This window comes from Gracilinanus agilis, chromosome 4 (assembly GCF_016433145.1).
Source record: "Gracilinanus agilis isolate LMUSP501 chromosome 4, AgileGrace, whole genome shotgun sequence".
NCBI lineage: Eukaryota > Metazoa > Chordata > Mammalia > Didelphimorphia > Didelphidae > Gracilinanus > Gracilinanus agilis.
Window position 1 is genome coordinate 291,317,102 of NC_058133.1, and position 18,376 is coordinate 291,335,477.

The 18,376-nt window shown below is 35.5% G+C and overlaps 1 protein-coding gene across 1 annotated transcript in view; it reads left to right on the forward strand.

Moving 5' to 3' along the window:
* LOC123247083 (muscular LMNA interacting protein) overlaps positions 1-14,586 on the forward strand; it is a 217,887-nt gene extending 203,301 nt beyond the window's left edge. The window contains exon 14 of the mRNA XM_044675880.1: positions 14,276-14,586. Within this exon, the coding sequence (XP_044531815.1) occupies positions 14,276-14,281 (6 nt within the window). The 3' untranslated portion in view covers positions 14,282-14,586. The remainder of the gene's footprint in view (positions 1-14,275) is intronic.
* The last annotated feature ends 3,790 nt before the right edge of the window (positions 14,587-18,376 follow it).

Below are 18,376 nucleotides of genomic sequence, written 5' to 3' on the forward strand. Positions count from 1 at the left end.
GAGAGAGAGAGAGAGAGAGAGAGAGAGAGAGAGAGAGAGAGAGAGAGAGAGAGAGAGAGAGAGAGAGAGAGAGAGAGAGAGCGCTTTTTTTATAATGTATTTCAGGGGCAGCTGGATGGCTTGGTGGATAGAAAGCCAGGCCTAGAGACCAGAGGTCCAGGGTTCAAATCTGATTTCAGATGTGTTCTATCTGCGGAATCCTGGGCAAGTCACTTAACCCCAGTTGCCTAGCCCTTAAACTCTTCTTCCTTGAGACTGATCCTTAGTATTAATTCAAAGAAAAAAGTAAAGGTTTAAAACAAACGAACCAACAAACAAACCGCTAAGTCTTTTATAATCTAGATTTACTCACTGCATCAGGATTGCTTTTGTGTAATGGAAAGATTTTACCACTAGCAATTCTGGATTGTTTATTCCTTCTCCATCCACCTCCCTTGCCCTCTGCACTCTTCCTTTTTAAAAATTTTGGTCTAGTTTCATGTTTTATTAATGTAGAGTGAGGAAAGTCCTTCCACCAATGCACTTGCTTTGCAAGTCATAATTTCAGAGAGCTGCCTTGGGGCTTCAAGAGGTAGAATAACTTGCCCAACATCATATAGCCAATATATTTTAGAGGCAACATTTCATCAACATTTTCTGAGGCTGGTCTGTCTACCATGTCACACTGCTTCTTGGATTCCCTGTAGTACCCTTTATTTCCTCCAAGATCAGTTTTGTACACAGACTCCCTTATTGCCTTGGATTTAGAAAAATCTTCAAGACTTTTGAAATAGCTTGAACAACGAAGAGACTGTTAGTTGAATGACTAATGAGATCACACAAAATCATGTCATGTTATTTTGTTTTGAGTTTTAAAACTCAGTTGTGGACTTCTAACCTTATAAGACAAGTTTGCCATTCCACCATCTGTGGTTTGCTAGATAAGGAAAAAGATGTAAAGGAAGAAAAGTAAATGACTTGACCTATGCCATAGATGGATAGAAATTAAATCTGGAAGGAATATTAATAGTCATCTGAGGGGCAACTAGGTGGCTCAATAGATAGAATACCAAGCCTAGAGTTAGAAAGACCTGCTTTCGAATTTAGCCTTAGACATTTCTTAGCTGACTGACACTGTGCAAGTCACTTAAATCCATTTGCCTAGGTCTTGCCCTTCTGTCTTAGAGTTGTGACTAGGATAGAAGGGTAGGAATTAAAGAAAAAAGAAATCATATGATTTTCTCTCTTCATATTTTATAGATATAAGGCATATCACTGTCTGTAGTACTGGGGAGAACCAAGGTCCTTTCTGAAGGTCTATTTCACATTGTCGACTCATATGTCCTTAGAATATCTGGGAAAATCACCAGTCTTCTATTAAATCCACTGAAACCAATTCTCCCTGTAAGCACATAGTTTATGATATGAAAGAAGATGAAGAGAGGTAAGTTTTACTGAAAACATTGGAGAAACAGCATAAGAAATCTAATATAGTACCCTCAGATAACAAAAGACCTCTGATGAGTAGCCCTTTCCCAAAGATTTATGTGAAATTCCTAGTTACCAACATCTCCAAATATAAGGATTTGACTCTCTCTGAAGTACTGCGTGGCTCCCATGAGATACTTTTGTGGACTGCTCTCATGGGACTTTATTTGATGACTTCAATGTTTTGGCACTGGCTGAAGTGTCTTACTGTTCCAAGTAGATATCCTCAGGTATGATTCTTTCACAAGGTTGTCTTTTGGCTAGATATGGGGAAACTGTGTTTTTGGATATGGAGTTTGTTACCAAAGGAAAAGAGTTCAAGAATTTTCCTTATGTGCTAAGGGTCTTTTAAGTAATGCTGACCTGGAAAGCAGTTGGGGGTGATTAGGAGGAATATAGTCACAATACACTTTTAAGTTGAATCTTCGTTATTGACTTTTTTCCCATTACTTTCTTTAGTCTAGAAAACCAACAAAAACAATACATTAAATCCTGATTTCTAGTATTTCCTGATTTCCAAGGTGGATAATCTCACACTAAAGATCAAACAATTTAGTCTCAGGAACAGAGTCAGGTAATTAGGCTTCAACTGCATATTGTAATTTTCCTTGTATGAATTTCTTGGTCATGCATCCTAGTCCTAATGCTATAGTACCAGAACAAGTGCTTCCTCTTACACAGGTGTTTTTCTACCATCACCAACTGTGACATTGATTTATAAATGCATGATAGATTGATCCAGAGCAGGGACTCCTCTTTCCAAGTTTTATCAGTTAATCCTCAGAACTATAACTCAGTAACTCAAATGGGACATTTAGAGTTTTTTCGTAAGGTTGCTTAAATTTTGATGCAGTTGCTGATCTCATTTATATCCTTTCATTATCATAGGTACCATTGAGGTTGGCACCTAGTTAGGAAGAATAATTTATTAGATAGGAAAGCTCCTAGTCAGCATCTTTCTTGTTTCCTGTAAAGCAATTTCCCAGAGTTGCCATCTCCCCCCAAACACCCCGAATTTATGATTTATCTTAATTCAAGTTGCAGCAGAGTACCTGCCATAGATTACATGTTCAGTTGGGTAGGTGGCTGGGGGAAAGTAATTGCCATATAATCCTATGAATTTATTGCTATATGGAGCACTCCTAGTAAGGGCATGTGTTCTACCAATGCAAGTCAACACTTTCTTGGAACCATATTCTTGGAGAATTGTCCAGGGAAACAGACAAGGTAAGTGACTTGCCCAAAATCAAACAGCCAGTATGTCAAAGGTGGGTAGGAGTCCAGGCTTATTAATTTTGATATTATTTTAGGAGCACTCAAAAAGCTGACTCTTAAGATTGGTTTCTGTAATTTCTGTGGGAGAAGCTGATTTATCTGCTTTCTCCTCTAGGGTCAGGCTGATTTTAATCCTGCAGTTAGTACTAAGTAGAGGTGGAGGAGGTGTGGGCTGAGTGCTAGTAAGCTCATCAGAGTCAAGAAAAGCTGTGTGAGGTGGGAGGGAGGAATAAAAAGAGTGTTAGTAAGTCCATCAGCTTTAAGAGAAACTGAATAAGATGGTGGAGGGATAGTCAGCCATAGAAGGAAAAAATGAAAGTGGAGTGGTTAGCTTAGGTGGAGGATCAGTAAGTCAAAGTGTGGAAGCAGTAAGTGAAATCAGAGAATCAGCCTTTGAAGGCTAGACCTCAGGAAGTGACTCTAGGGAAAGGTCAAGCTGAGAGTCAGCTTGATTCTGTAAAGGAAAAGAAGTAATAAGGGGGATGGGTGGAGCAAGATAAGAAGTATTCAGGTTAGAAGGAAAATCTAAGAGGGAGGCAGATTGGACCAAAGAATTCTGAATGGTTTCTGCCTCTAATGCTGTCCTAACTACATTCCAAGTTAGCCAAACTGAAGGCGTGACTTTAAGTCCTTTTCTTGTCATGTCTAAAAGTCTTTCCAATGAGGTCCCGTTGTTGTACATTGAGTACCCCTACTTCTGGGAACCCAGGATAACATTGCAAAATGATCTTAATCAATGTCTGAAGTTCAGCTTCTGGCACTCTATATCCTTGTCTCTGTACTAAAGATTTTAGCAAGCATATGTAACCAGTGTGAGAAGAAAGTTTCTGACCCATTTTCTAGTGGTCAGCAACTCACCCCAGTGGTTAGTTGAGGTCTGTTGACCATCCCAGGGCCTGAACTTCAATCTTCCTTTCTAGTGCCAATTCACGTTGGGTACCAATTGCAGCCAACCAGCAGCTGCACAAAAGTTCCTAGTGGGTAAAAGACTCAGAAAGGAGAACCAGGGACCGAGAGAAAAATGGGTTATGAGTTAAAGTCTAAGGGAAGGAGAGCATTAGGCGAGAAGAAAGACACAAAGACAAAGAAAGTTCGACATTCTTAGTCAGAGAGCGAGTAAGCTCTGGTGGATAAGAGTTTTACTGGAATGAAACTCTGATGGTAAAGAGCTTAACCCTTAGCAGACATACTGGTATTTTTTTTTTAAATCCTTGTACTTCTGTGTATTGTCTCATAGGTGGAAGATTGGTAAGGGTGGGCAATGGGGGTCAAGTGACTTGCCCAGGGTCACACAGCTGGGAAGTGGCTGAGGCCGGGTTTGAACCTAGGACCTCCTGTCTCTAGGCCTGACTCTCACTCCACTGAGCTACCCAGCTGCCCCCATACTGGTATTTTTATTGGGGTTTCCACAGTATAGGGGGAAGGGAAAATAATAATTAGACAAGTGGTCTGATACATTAACATTATGAGGTAATCATCACAAGGTCGAAACTGCTGGAACCTAAAACAATAGATGTGGCTAATGCCTAGATCAGGAATCCACATGGCCTAAGGTATCCAAGTTTGCTTGATACATATGTTAATTGATGGATATCAGTGAAATTAGGAGACTGAGATAACTGATCAGTTTTCCTCATTGGAAGGGCTAGGAATTTGGTAAGGTTGAGGTTCAATTTAACTCAAGGTTACAGAAACCAATCTTAAGAGTCAGCTTTTTGAGTGCTCCTAAAATAATATCAAAATTAATAAGCTTGGACTCCTACAGGTGGAATTTGAATCTAGATTTTTCTGACTCCCAATGTCAGCTTTCTATCTTCTGAGGTATGATACATACCTCTTAGGGTTTAAATACATGTGCATTAGTGTTAGTTTTCTTTCTTTTTATTTTTAAACCTTCACCTTTAGTCTTAGAATCAATAATGTGTCAGTTCCAAAGTAGAGGAGAGGTTAGGGATATGTAATTGGGGTTAAGTGACTTGCCCAACATCACGCAGGTAGGCAGTATTGGAAGTGCTGAATCCAGATTTAAACCAGAACTTCCCATATGTAGGTCTGACTCTCTATCCACTGAACCACCTAGCTGTTCCAACGTTGGCTTTCTTAACTCCCTCCAACAATATTCCCATGTAGAGGGGAAACAGGCTAAAATGTAATTGGGAACTATTTTAACAAAATAAATAAAAAATGCAATTGAACATGGATAATGTTAACATGTGGTTTTCTAAGTCCATATGTAATCCATAGGTATGCTTATTTATGGCTTAGTGGCCCTCTTAATATGTGAGTTTTACACCACTGGTCTACTGTACTAGCTTACAGGAGTTAAGAAAAAAACTTGCAACTTCTTCCCAATAACTTCTCTTTAGTAGTAGGAAGGAGTTAGTCTAGATAGTGAAGAGGACAGTGTGACAGGTCTGGAGTCAATCAGAAAGTCCAGAATTTAAATCTAGTTTCAGACACTTATTATCTGTGTGACCCTGGACAAGTCACTTAGCTTCTGTTTGCATTAAGTTTCTTCAATTGTAAAAACAAACAAAAAAAAAACATTTATTAAATGCCCCCCCCCCAAAAAAAAAGTCTCCTTACCTATAAAATGGAGATGATAAGAGCACAAACTTAGGACTGTTGTCAGGACCAAATGAGATTGTTTGTAAGAAGTATAGTAGTAGTGTCAGGCACATAGTAGGTATTGTATAAGTGTTTATTCCTTACCACTGTTCTTTTCCCTAATCACCTTAGATTACCCAAAATATCTGCTAATTACTAGCCCAATTCAAAAAAGGTATTATTTCTTTCATACCTACATGTCCTCAAGATTCTCCTAAATTAGTTATTAAAGGGAAATTTGTGAAGCTTTCTGAGATTAAATTGAACTATAAAGCCAGGGAAGCAATACAACTCAAGACTAACAATACACTTCCCTTTTCCCCAGCCAGTCTTTTGTTCTCTTCTCCAGATATGTCATATTCATCTTTATAATAGTCAGAGTAAATTTGATTCTTTACATAGATCATACCAGAAGTCTGTGTGTCTGCATGTAATTCTCTGCAGACTGCATCTCTGTATACTCTACAGATTGGGTTGACTTTTTCCATGAGGTGGGAATACCAGGCTCTCTTAGGATGGAACTGGTTTCAAAACCTTGAACCTCTATTTTAATTGAAGTGTAATATTCTATTTACCTGCTTAAATAAGCCCTTAAACTTGGAAATCAATTCATGGTGAAGCATTGGGAGCATAATCATTAATTAATCAATAAGTATTTCCATCCATCTATCTATCTGTCTGTCTACAATATTTTTTCAATTAACAAACTTTTATTTTTTCTCCAACTAAAATAACAAAAAAAAACCCTTTGTAACAAATATGCATAATCAAGAGAACAAAATCCCACATTGACCATGCTTAAGTATTTGTCTCATTCTGCATCTTGAAACCCTTGCCTCTCTGTTAAGAGGTGATAGCCTATTTCATTATTCCAATTCTTCTAGAATTGTGATTTATCGCATTCATTAGAGTTCTCAAGTCTCAAAGTTTCCACAAGCATCTCCTTTATACTTAATGTGTGCCAGACAGTGTGCTATGCACTGGGGACACAAAGACAAAAACTGAAAATGATATGAGTACTTTCTCTCCCACTGAACAGTCAGCCAACAAGCATTTATTAAGTAGTTGCTGTGGGTCAGATACTCTGCTAGACACTGGGGATGCTGAGTGCAAAGTGATACATTCTTTGTCCCTAAGTACATTTGTTTCTATTGGGAGTCAGCCCTGTACATGGTAAAAGGGATGTGGGTCTAGAGTAAAATGGATGTGGGTCTAGACCTACTTCTGATGCTTATTATCTATGCAACCTTGAACAAATTATTTAACCTCTCTGGGTCTCAGTTTCCTTATCTAAAAAATAAGTGAGTTAGAATAGACTCAGATGTTTTTAAGGAAGGATCCATGAACTAGTTTCCTCTAATATTTTGACAACCCTATTTTGATATCATTGGCTTCTTTTGCAATTCTTTTGCTTTATGACTTTAAAAATAGTATTTTGAGAAATGGTCCATAGGCTTGACCAGATTGTTAAAGAGGTCATGACATACACACACACAAAAAAAAAACTTTTAAGAATACCTCTACTACAGGGCAGCTAGGTGGCTCAGTGGATTGTAAAAATAATATTAGGCAAGCCACTCACAGCTACTTTTCTCTCTCAGGGCTAGAGAAGGTAACATCTTTGCCTCTCTCTATCTCAGTCTGAGGGAAAGACTTGAAAGAATGGAGTGTTTTCTTTTCCAACTTGGGAAACACTATTCATTTATCTATTACTATCTATAGATTGGTTAAACTGTGAAAAGACCAAACAAAACCTGGTCTTTGGTTTGGACTCTGAGTCTGTTAAGGGTCAGAGTCCTAACTTGATTCTTTATAATTTGAAGGTGAAGTTAAGAGTTATAGTGTTTAGGTTTATTTAGAATAGCGTAAATTTGGTTAGTTAGATCAGGGAGGATTAGCATAGCCTGTGAACCACAGGAGAAGTGGTTCCTTGTGGAAACCGGGAGATTATTTGGGTGGAGTTAGAATCACTTAGAATTAGAAATCCCTTTTCTCTTATATTTATTTAAATAAATTGTTTATTTTTCATAAGCAAGAGTCTCTTTAGCAGTCCTTAAACCTTGCATTGCTCATCTAATATTATTTTTACAGGATAGAGAGCCAGGCCTAAAGATGAGTGGTCCTTAGGTCAAATCTGGCCTCATACTTTCTAGTTAAGTGACTGGGGGCAAGTAACTTAACCTTGTTTGCTTCAGTTTCCTTATCTGTAAAATGAGCTGAGAAGTAAATGACAAACCACTCTAATATCTTTACCAAGAAATCCCCAAGTAGGGTCACAGAGATATGGACATAACTAAAAACAACAACAACAACAACAAAACAAAAGTGTTTAAGTAGGTCATTGCAAAGCTGAGCAGAGTTCTGGAATCAGAGTATACATAGTGCACTGCCTCCCTCATTAGTGCTTTCAATAGGGTTGTTAGCCTTGCAACAGCTATATTTCCTGGAGTTGTATTTCCCATCTCGTTTTATTTTGTTTGTTTTGGGGTTAAATAAATGAAGCCAGAAGTCAGGGTTAGATAACCTTCTGGAGCTCACATCATTCAAAATTTATGAGTTTTTAACTTCTGACTCAAGGCTATATGCCTAGAGTAGAGGTCTTCAAACTTATGTGATGGTGATAATGCATCCTATTAGTATTTTTCCCCTAGTGAGCATGCTAGGATGAGGAAGGTTCTGGATTTTCCCAATAGCATCTATGTGACTGCTCCTTGTGGATGACTAGTCAGGGACAACAGTGGGTCTGATGTCTTTCTCTGAAGAGGAAATTTGAGAGCTTTCATAATTATGGTTGGAGTAGAAATGGGATATATTGGGCTGTGATAGAAGAAGGTGTGGTTGTGATAGAGAGAAGCTCCATGATTATCATTGGGAGGGTGGGTTGCAAATTATTTCCCCACCCTTTCATTGATTGATTATCTTCTGATTGGGGTCAAGTCACATTATTGGACCCTCTAGGACCTAGCCTCCATGTTGGAGACTAATAACTTAAATAATATTATATTTATATTTTGTACAAAATATTTTTAAAACCAAGAATCAGTGTTGCATAGTAGTTAGAGAAATCATTTCATATTTAAATAGACATTGGTTCAAGTTCTTTGTCTGGTGCATCTTGGCTACATGACACCAGTCTTCGCACTACCTCTTACTACCTTAGCTGCTCTTTAAGATTATAAAAACCCAAGATAAGGTGAAAATGGGTATATGATTTAGACATAAAGTGTGATGCCAGAATCAAATTAGGGGAGCATCTGATAGTTTACCTGTCCGTTCTTTGGTTAAAGAAAGAATTTATGTGCAAACAAGAGATAGAGAACATTACAAGATGTAGCATGAATAATTTTGATTATTTTAGATTTAAAAAGTTTTTGTACAAACAAAATCAATGTAACCAAGATTAGAAGAGAAACAACAAACAGGAAAAAAAATATTGTAAATTGTAAATGTAAATGATAAAAGCCTCAGTTTTCAAATATATAGAGAACTGAGTTAAATTTATAAGAATCTGTTATTCTCCCAATTGACAAACAGTCAAAAGGTATAAACAGGAAATTTCCAGATAAAGGAATCAAAACTATACTTATTTGAAAAAGTGTTCTAAATAACTATGGATTAGAGAAATGCAAATTTAAACAACTGTGAGGTACCATTTCACATCTATCAAATTGACTAATATGGCAGTAAATGAAAGTTGGAAGGAATGGGGCAAAATTGGAACATCAATGTGTTATTGATGGAATTGTGAAAAAATTCTGAGGGTAATTTGAAGCAATGTCCATAGGGCTAAAAAACTGCATACCCTTTCATCTGTATCCCAAAAATATTTTTAAAAGGGCAAAGGACCTATTAGTACAAAAATATTTAGAATAGCTCTTTTTTGTGGTGGCAAAAAATTGGAAACTGAAGGGATGTGCATCAACCAGGGAATGGACCCATTGTGATATATGATTGAAAAAATGATAAACAATGATTTCAGAAAAACTTGGAAAGGCCTACATGAACGCATGCAAAGTAGAGTAAGTAGAACCAAGAGAACATTGTACACAATAACAGCAATATTGTACAATGAAAAACTGAAAATCTTTGCTATTCTCAGCAATACAATGATCTGAAACAATTCTGAAGGACTTAATGATGAAGAATGCTGTCTACCTCAAGAGAAAAAACTGATGTTGTCTGAATCCAGATCAAAACATACTCTTTCTTACTTTATTTTATTTGTATATTTTTATTTGGGGATTTTAGTTTTATGTGAATTCCCTCACAATGTGACAAATATGAAAATATATTTTTCACATTATGTATATAACTCAGATCAAATTCCTTACCCTTTCAGAGATGGGGGAGAGGAGGGAATGAGAGAGACAATTTTGATCTTATAATTTTGGAAAATGTATGCTAAAATTATTATTACATGTAATTGGGAAAATATTTTAGAAGACTATAAGAGATCTGTATTGATAGAATAAATTTTCTCATTTGGATTTTTGGTAACATATGAAATGACAAGTCCAGACTATAAATGAAAAATTAAAATAAATCCTATGGAAGAGTGCTGGCCTTTGATCTGAAAAATCTGGGCTCTAATGTCAGGTGTACCACTGATTCACTGTGCAAACTTGGCCAAGACACTGTATCTTATTTTTTTTTAAATAAGAGATTGGAAGATACCTATGTAGATTGGCACCAACATTGTATTTGGAATCAGAAGATCTAATTTGAGAACTAGTTTGTTATTTACTGAATTCAATTCAATAAATATTTTATGACAAAAAATCTACATGTCATTTCCCCTTTTTAGTTTTAAATTCTCTGATATGATGATTAGATCAATAGTTCTCAAAATGAGTATTGTAGATTTCTCCAAGGAATATCATGAAGCTCATTTTTCCACTGAGATATTTCACATGCAGCTCCTGCCCCTAACTGTTGTTTGCTGCTGACTTTTCCTAGCTGGCAATGGGAAAGTCACAATAGGAATTTTATCTGAGGAAACACAAAATAGCCTTCTTCACTTCAAGTCTTAGAGAAGAAAAAAGAGTTTGAAGGGATTAAAAAAGGGAAAAAAGAAATCCCAAGGCTCATTAATAGGTCAGGAACCCTTCTTTGAGATTCAACTTCAATGTGAACACTGTGTGTTATGAATCGACCTGGCAAATATTGTGCCCCAATGGAGGGAAATTGAGAACCCCTGGACTAGATGAATTTCAAGGACCTTTCCAACTTTAAAAGTTTAAAAACTTTAAAATTCAGTGTTTATATAAAGCAAAATTAAAATTTCTCATTATAATATAGATATTGGTTCTAATTTCCTTCAGTGGGCAATGGAGAGAAAATAGGGCAATATGACTTACTTCTTTCTCTCCTTGTAGACAAATGACAACTCCTAGGCATGTTTCCACTGGTCATGTAGTTTAAAGTGAAAAGCTCTGGCTCTGTCTATGCTGGCAAGTATAACATGATGTTTAAAACCAGCTGCCTCCTTGTGCTTCCAGTTCCTACTTTGAATTGCCAATAGTAGCAAAAGGAGCAGAATTCTGTGCTGAGGTAACCTGCATAGAATTATCTTGTCCCTTTAGACTCATAGAGTGCTGGCCTCTGAAGAGTCTTTAATGGTCATCCAATTTTCAACCTACTGATAGATTTGTAGGTCCAAATCTCACAACTCTGATATTTACTGTATGACTCAAGAAAAGTCATTAATCTTTCTGGCCTTGTGTTTCTTCATTTGCAAAATGAGAAGCCTGGATTAGAGGATCTCTAAAGTCCCTTCTTACCTGTAAAACCTATAATCAAGTAATTAGAATAACTAGAACATGTTCACTAACAAAATATTATTCTGTCACAAAGTAAATTCTACCTGCCATAAAATTAAAACAAAACAAACAAAAACCAAATAAAATAGGTCACTTGGTGTAGGAGAATGAGGGAAATTATTTCTAACCCTTTGGGCTTGCTTTTGCTGGTGGGCAAATTTGAAATCATCTCTAAATTTTGTTTAAGTTCTAAGATTTTTATAATTGCTTTAATCTTCTATAATTTGAGCAATTCACAGGATCTAAGATTTTTTTTTATCTGAAAGGGCTCTTAAGAACCATTTAATCCAACTTAATTTTGCAGACAAAGTGATTGAAGGCCATTGAGATAGGTGTGATTTATGTAAGGTCACAGACATAGTAAATAGCAGGGCCAGGATTGAAACCAAGGTCCTATGACTAGAGGTCCAGTTCATCACATTGCTTCCTACTCTAATGTTGTGAATGACCTAATTGAATCATAATTATCTTATCAATCATTGAATCATAGAATCATAAAGCATTTTAAGCTAGAAGAGACCTTAGCATAGTTTTTAGTGTTAACAATATTTTCATACTTGCTTGGAAAGCCATATGATTTTGACTCTCAAAGTTTTTTAGAAATCTATGATTATAGTTCTTAGTTTTTTGAAGAGATAATGTATGATTCTTGAAGGTTCTGACAATGCCTGACACACAAGAAAAAGTTAATTTTTTTTTTTTAACCCTTGTACTTCGGTGTATTGTCTCATAGGTGGAAGATTGGTAAGGGTGGGCAATGGGGGTCAAGTGACTTGCCCAGGGTCACACAGCTGGGAAGTGGCTGAGGCCGGGTTTGAACCTAGGACCTCCTGTCTCTAGGCCTGACTCTCACTCCACTGAGCTACCCAGCTGCCCCCAAGAAAAAGTTAATTCTTGATTGATTTTCTTCTGTAAAATTAGGAGCTTGGACTAATTGGCTTTTTAAGTCAATATCAGTTCTAATATTACATGATTCAATATTCTTTTCTTTTCTGACCAATCAACACTCTTTGTTGTAACCAAACTTTTAAGTTGAAAGATAAAAGTTTAATGATCCATTGTTTTTCCCTAGACCACATTTGTTTATTTTTTTTCCTAACATGAAAAATCTTTGATTTCACAGTTGCCAGGTCAATTGATCAACAAGCATTTATTAAAATGTTTATTACCATCAGGCACTCTATGTGATAAAGATACAAATAAAAACAAAAAGGCAGACTTGCCCTCAAAAAATTTACATTGGAATAAGGGAAAACACATGATAGAGGCTAAAAAAATAGAGGGAGGAGAGGGAAGAGCGGGTATTGCGTAGCAGATATGATGACCAAATCCAGACGACAAAGGGATAGCTGATTTGGACCCTTCCTCAAAATGGAGATTTTGAGAAGAATTCACCAATGGAAGAAGCCCATAGGAGCTGAGTTAGGAGCAACTAGGGCATGGTGTCACAGCTTGGTTTCATTCCAATTCATTAAAGTTCATCTTCTGTTTTCCAGAAAGCTTAGGCAGATCAAGTAGAAATTTGGACTTGGGCTTCATTTGACCATTTAATCGATATGTAACTTTAGGTAAATGACTTTATTGCACTGAGAGGCAACATTGCAGTAGAAAACAATTTCCAGTTAGAGTATCTGGATTGAAATCCTAGGTCTGCTCCTTTTATTTTCTGAACTTCAATTTCCTTATTTATTAAAAAGAAAAAAGTTTTCTATGCTTAATTCCATTTTAATGATTCTCCAATTTATTTAAACATTATGTAAAACCAAAAAAATGGGCAGCTACATAGTTCAGTAGTTAGAGTGTTGGGTCTGGAGTAAGAAAGACTCTTCTTCATGAGTTCAAATACAGTCTCAAGCATTTATTAGTTGTATAACCCTGCGCATGTCACTTAACTCTGTATGCCTCAGTTTCTTCATCTGTAAAATGAGTTACAGAAAGAAAGGGCAAATCATTCCAGTGTATTTGCCAAGGAAACTCCAAATGGGATTATAAAGAGTCAGACATGACTGAAAAATGACTGAAGAACAACAAACCCAAAGCAATATAGTTAGAGGGAAATTCAGTTGATAATTGGCTGTCTTTTTTATTAGAGTTCCCAATGCAATCAAATAAGTGTTAAAGCACTTATTCCCTACAAGTACTATGTGCAAGGGATACAAAGAAAAAAAAAAAAACCTTGCCTGCAAAGAGGAAAGAGAGAGTACTAACAACTAGGGGAATTAGGAGAGTGTTCTTTTAGAGTAGGCTGGATATTGAAGGGGGATAGGGATTCTAAGAGACTGAGGTTGATATGGAGTAAATTCTAGGCATAGATATGTAACCTCTTCACAATCATGGTAGTGGGAAATGGCACATTAACTTTAAATGGCAAGTAGACCAGTCGGGTTGATGGAATATAGTAAGTGTGAAAAGTTGGCACTCATACCCAGCCTTATCTCTCTTACCTTCTTATTTCAGATGCTGTATTTTAAGGGATAAAAAAATCAAGGATAAGAGCAGAGGCATTAGGGATAGGCAGTTGAAGAAAGAAGGGAAGCATAGACTTGAAGTGGGAATTATCTTGAGTTTTAAAAATCTCCAAAGGACCCTTTTCCCTTTCCCAGTGTGCCATACCTTAAGCTTTTCAATATATATACCACTGAACTTCCTTTATGAGAATAATATAATGATTTTTTAAAATGTAATATTATCTTGCCAGGAACAAGTCAATTCCATGTCTGATAGAGATTCACTAAAACTTTTTTTGTTATTCATCTCATTTCAGTTGTATTTGACAATTCATGACCCCATTAGAGTTTCATGGCAAAGATACTAAAGTGATTTGTCATTTCCTTCTCTAGCTCATTTTACAAATGAGGAAACTGAGGTAAACCGGGGTAAGTGACTTGCCCAAAGTCACACAACTAGTAAATGCTTGAGATCAGATTTGAATTCAGGCTCAGCACTCTATTCACTGTGCCACCTAGCTGCTCTCACTAAAAAATAAATATATAAAAAGTACAATCATATATTAAGGAAAATTGAGACAAAATAATTAAAAATCTCAAATTCTTATAGATGTATATTTGAGTACTTCCTTTTAAAAATTCCCTTCTTTTCCTTTGCAGCAATGATCCAAGAACAGAAGCTAAAACCCTGGATATGGAAGCCTTTAGGATGCTGGTGCTAACCACTCAAGAAATTTACATTATGTGTTACAGACATCATTTTCCCTTTATTAACTGCAATGCAGCAATAGCACTCAAAAGTTTTCTGCAGACATAGAACCTTGAAAGTAGCCTCATAATACTATACGGAAAAGAGATATACTTCAAAAGATGTTACTAAGCTTTAATGCCTACCATTAAACTGACAGTGATACTTACATGTCCTTATATTTAGACACTAAATAAAGGCACCTCATGTGTGAATAAAGAAATGACTGATTCTTTTGTAAGAGCTTTATTAAATTCATGCATCACATTTAATTAACTTTTTACTTTTTGTTTTATAATGAGAACTGATTTTGAAAATAAAACAAGGTATTTTATTCAGTGCCATACCTATCAATCTATCAAAAACATTTTTTATAGAATTATAAAAAATAATAAAAGTTCATCTGGAAGAACAAAAGATCAAGAATATCAAGGGAACTAATAAAAAAATGTAAAGGACTGGGCCTAGCAGTACTAGATCTTAAACTGTACTATAAAGCAGTGGTCGTAAAAACAGTATGGTACTGGTTAGGAGACAGATGGGAGGATCAGTGGAATAGACTTGGGGTAAACGACCTCAGCAATCTAGTGTTCAATAAAACCAAAGATCCCAGCTTTTGTGATAAGAACTCACTATGTGACAAAAACTGCTGGGAAAATTGGAAAACAGTATGGGAAAAATTAGATTTAGATCAGTATTTTACATACTATACCAAGATAAATTCAAAATGTGTATATGACTTAAATATAAAGATTGATATTATAAGTAGGGTAGGAGAACATAGAATAGTATACCTGTCAGATCTATGGGGAAGGGAACAAACAAAACCAATGAAACCAAAATTAGAAGGGAAGCGACAAATTGGGGAAAAAATTTATAACACTATTTTCTGATAAAGGTTTAATTTCCTAAATATATAAGGAACTAAGTCAAATTTACAAGAAATGAAGCCATTCACCAATTGACAAATCATCAAGGGATATGAATAGGCAGTTTGAAAAAATCAAAAGTATCAATGATCATATGAAAAAGTGTTCTAAATCCCTCCTGATTAGAAAAATCAAATCAAAAGAACTCTGAGGTATCTTCCCACTCCTAGCAGATTGACCAAGATGACAGAAAAGGAAAATATAAATATTGGAGGGGATGTAGCAAAATTGGGACTCTATTGCATTGCTGTTGGAGTTGTGAATTGATCCAACTATTTTGGAAGGCAACTTGGAATTATGCTCAAAGGGCTTTAAAAGAGTGCATATCTTTTGATTCAGTAATACCACTACTAGGTCTATATGTCAAAGAGATTTTAAAAAATGGGGATGGACCTTTATGTACTAAAATAAAAGCTGTGCTTTTTGTCATGTCAAAAAATTAGAAAATGAGGGGTTGTCCCTCAATTGAGGAATGGCTAAATGAATTGTGGTATGTGATATGAGGAATTACTATATGGTGCTATAAGGAGTGATGAACTGCTTGATTTTTATAAGAATTGGAAAGATCTCCATGAACTGATGTGGAGCCAAATGAGCAGAACCAGGAGAACATTGTACAAAGAAACTGATACATTGTGGCACAATCAAATGTGATAGACTTTGCTACTAATAGTAATGTGATGATCCAGGACAATCCAGAGGGATTTATGAGAAAGAAAATTATTCACATCTAGAGAAAGATCTATGGGAGTAGAAATCCAGAAGAAAACATGACTTATCATTTTTATATATCAGTATATGATATGAGTTTTTTATTTTAAAAATTATTACAAAAATGAATAATATAGAAAGTTTTTTTTAATGATAATACATGTATAACCCAGTGGAATTGCTTGTCAGCTTTGGGAGTGGGGAGGAGAAAGGGGAGGGAGAGAACATGAATCATGTAACCATGGAAAAATATTTTTAAAAATAAAAAATAAAATAGTAAAATAAAATGAAACAAGGGTACTGTTCACTGTGACATGTTAGTAATATTAATAATTCTATTCAGGATGCCTTCCAAACAACTACTTTTACCCATTTATTTTTCCATGGTAGACATCATGGTAGATGGTAAAGATCATAACCTTCAATGATTGCTTGGGTTGGAAATATAAAGTTTAAATCAATGTCCAATAACTCCAAATATCATATTTATAGAGTTTGTTAATAATCACTTGAAGTATAAGGAATAAAAACCTAATTATCTAAGAAAATAAGACCACATGAGTAAATTCTCCTTGCTGTCCCAAAGCCAGCTTCCATCGCCACCAATCACAGGATGAGAGAATGAGAGACAGGGCTACCCAAAATTTATATCTTCTCTATGTTAGCACCTAATGTGAGAAGGAACATGGAATGCTGGGAATAGTAGTTCTAGGGTTTAAATTTTAATTACACAGCCCCTTCCCCCCGTGATTCTCATGGGAAATGAGCATGTAGAAATCTCCCTGATTTACATGCCTACTTTCCCCATGGAATCAGTACACATAAAGATCTTCAACTAGAGGTACATATAATATTGCACTTTCTAAGGGGAAATTACAATAATTTGGGGATAAGAGGGAAATAAAAGAGAAAGAGAACAAAATCAATGATTGCTAGGCACTTTGACAAAAAGCCAATAAGAGAGCAGTCCCCTCTGGCATAAATGTTTACATTCAAAATAAATGCATTCTACCCCTCATAGTTCAATTTCACTACATACTAAAGTTAATTCTGGATCTTTTGGTGCAGTGTGTGGTTTCTGCAAGCATCTTCATGGCACCTTCTCCAACAGTTCACTTTCTGGATTTGGGGAGGCAGCAAGTTTCTTATCCTAAAATTACTCTCAAACAAGAAAAAAATGTGTAAATCTAAAATTTTATGACAATTATACAATCCCCTCATAGGAGGATGTTGACAAACATACAGATCACCCAGAAATACACGGCTGAATTATGAGATATGAGAATCAATTGTTAAAAGGAAGACAAAAAACATAAAAATAAGCAAATAGAAGAAAAGAAAAAAAGGTTGAGCTACAGATTATGCTTATGTATGACCACATCAGAATCATAATATGTCCATATTTATTTTAGTTCAATGTAATAACCTTTTATTGAGTATTTAATCTGGGGATAACAAGATGAATTGAAATTAAAATATTTTGTCTTTAACTTCATAAAGGTTAACTTTCAGTTTTTTTCATTTACCCCAAAATCAAAGAAGAGAGTCATACCATTCATCTTTCTTTTTTAAGCATGAGATTCCTTCTTAACTCTCCCTACCCTGCTAAGATGCTAATGAATAAACAAAAGGGTAATTACCAAAGATAAAATAGATAAATTGGATTACGTAAAACTGACAAATTTCCATATAAAGAATTAATTAATGTATCTAGGATAAGAAAAGGAAGCTGTTGAATGGGGGGAAATCTTTGTATTTAATTTCTGAGATAAGCCTTGGTTATATAAGATATATAGAACTGATAGATAGAGATAGATAATAAAGAGGTCTAAGTATGTCAACAATTAATTTTCAAAAGAAGATTTGCAAGGCATTAACAACCATGTGAATGCTAGAGTAACTGATAAGAGAAATGCAACTCAAAATAATCCTTAGGTTTCTTCTCAAACCTTTCATATTGTCAAGAATGAAAAAACTGGGAATTTTAAATGTTGAAGAGACTGTGGAAAGTCAGAGTCACTATTGTAATATTAATGGAGCTGTGATTCAATACAACTACTTTGGAAAGTAAATTAGAATTATGCAAATAAAGTGACTGACATCAATATCTTTTGGGCCAGTAGCTTCCACTACGTCCTACTTCGTATATATCCCAAGGAGGTCATTGTTAAATGAAAGTATATAGAAACATCATAATATAGCACTTTTTGGTAGCAAAGGACCTGAAAGTTGATGCCCATCAATTGAGAAACGAAAAATGATAAACATGCAGAATATAAGGGTGGCATGGAAAAACTTAAATTATCTGATTTAGCACAATAAAGTAAAAAAATACATACAGTGGCCCCAACAATGTAAATGGAAAGCAAAACA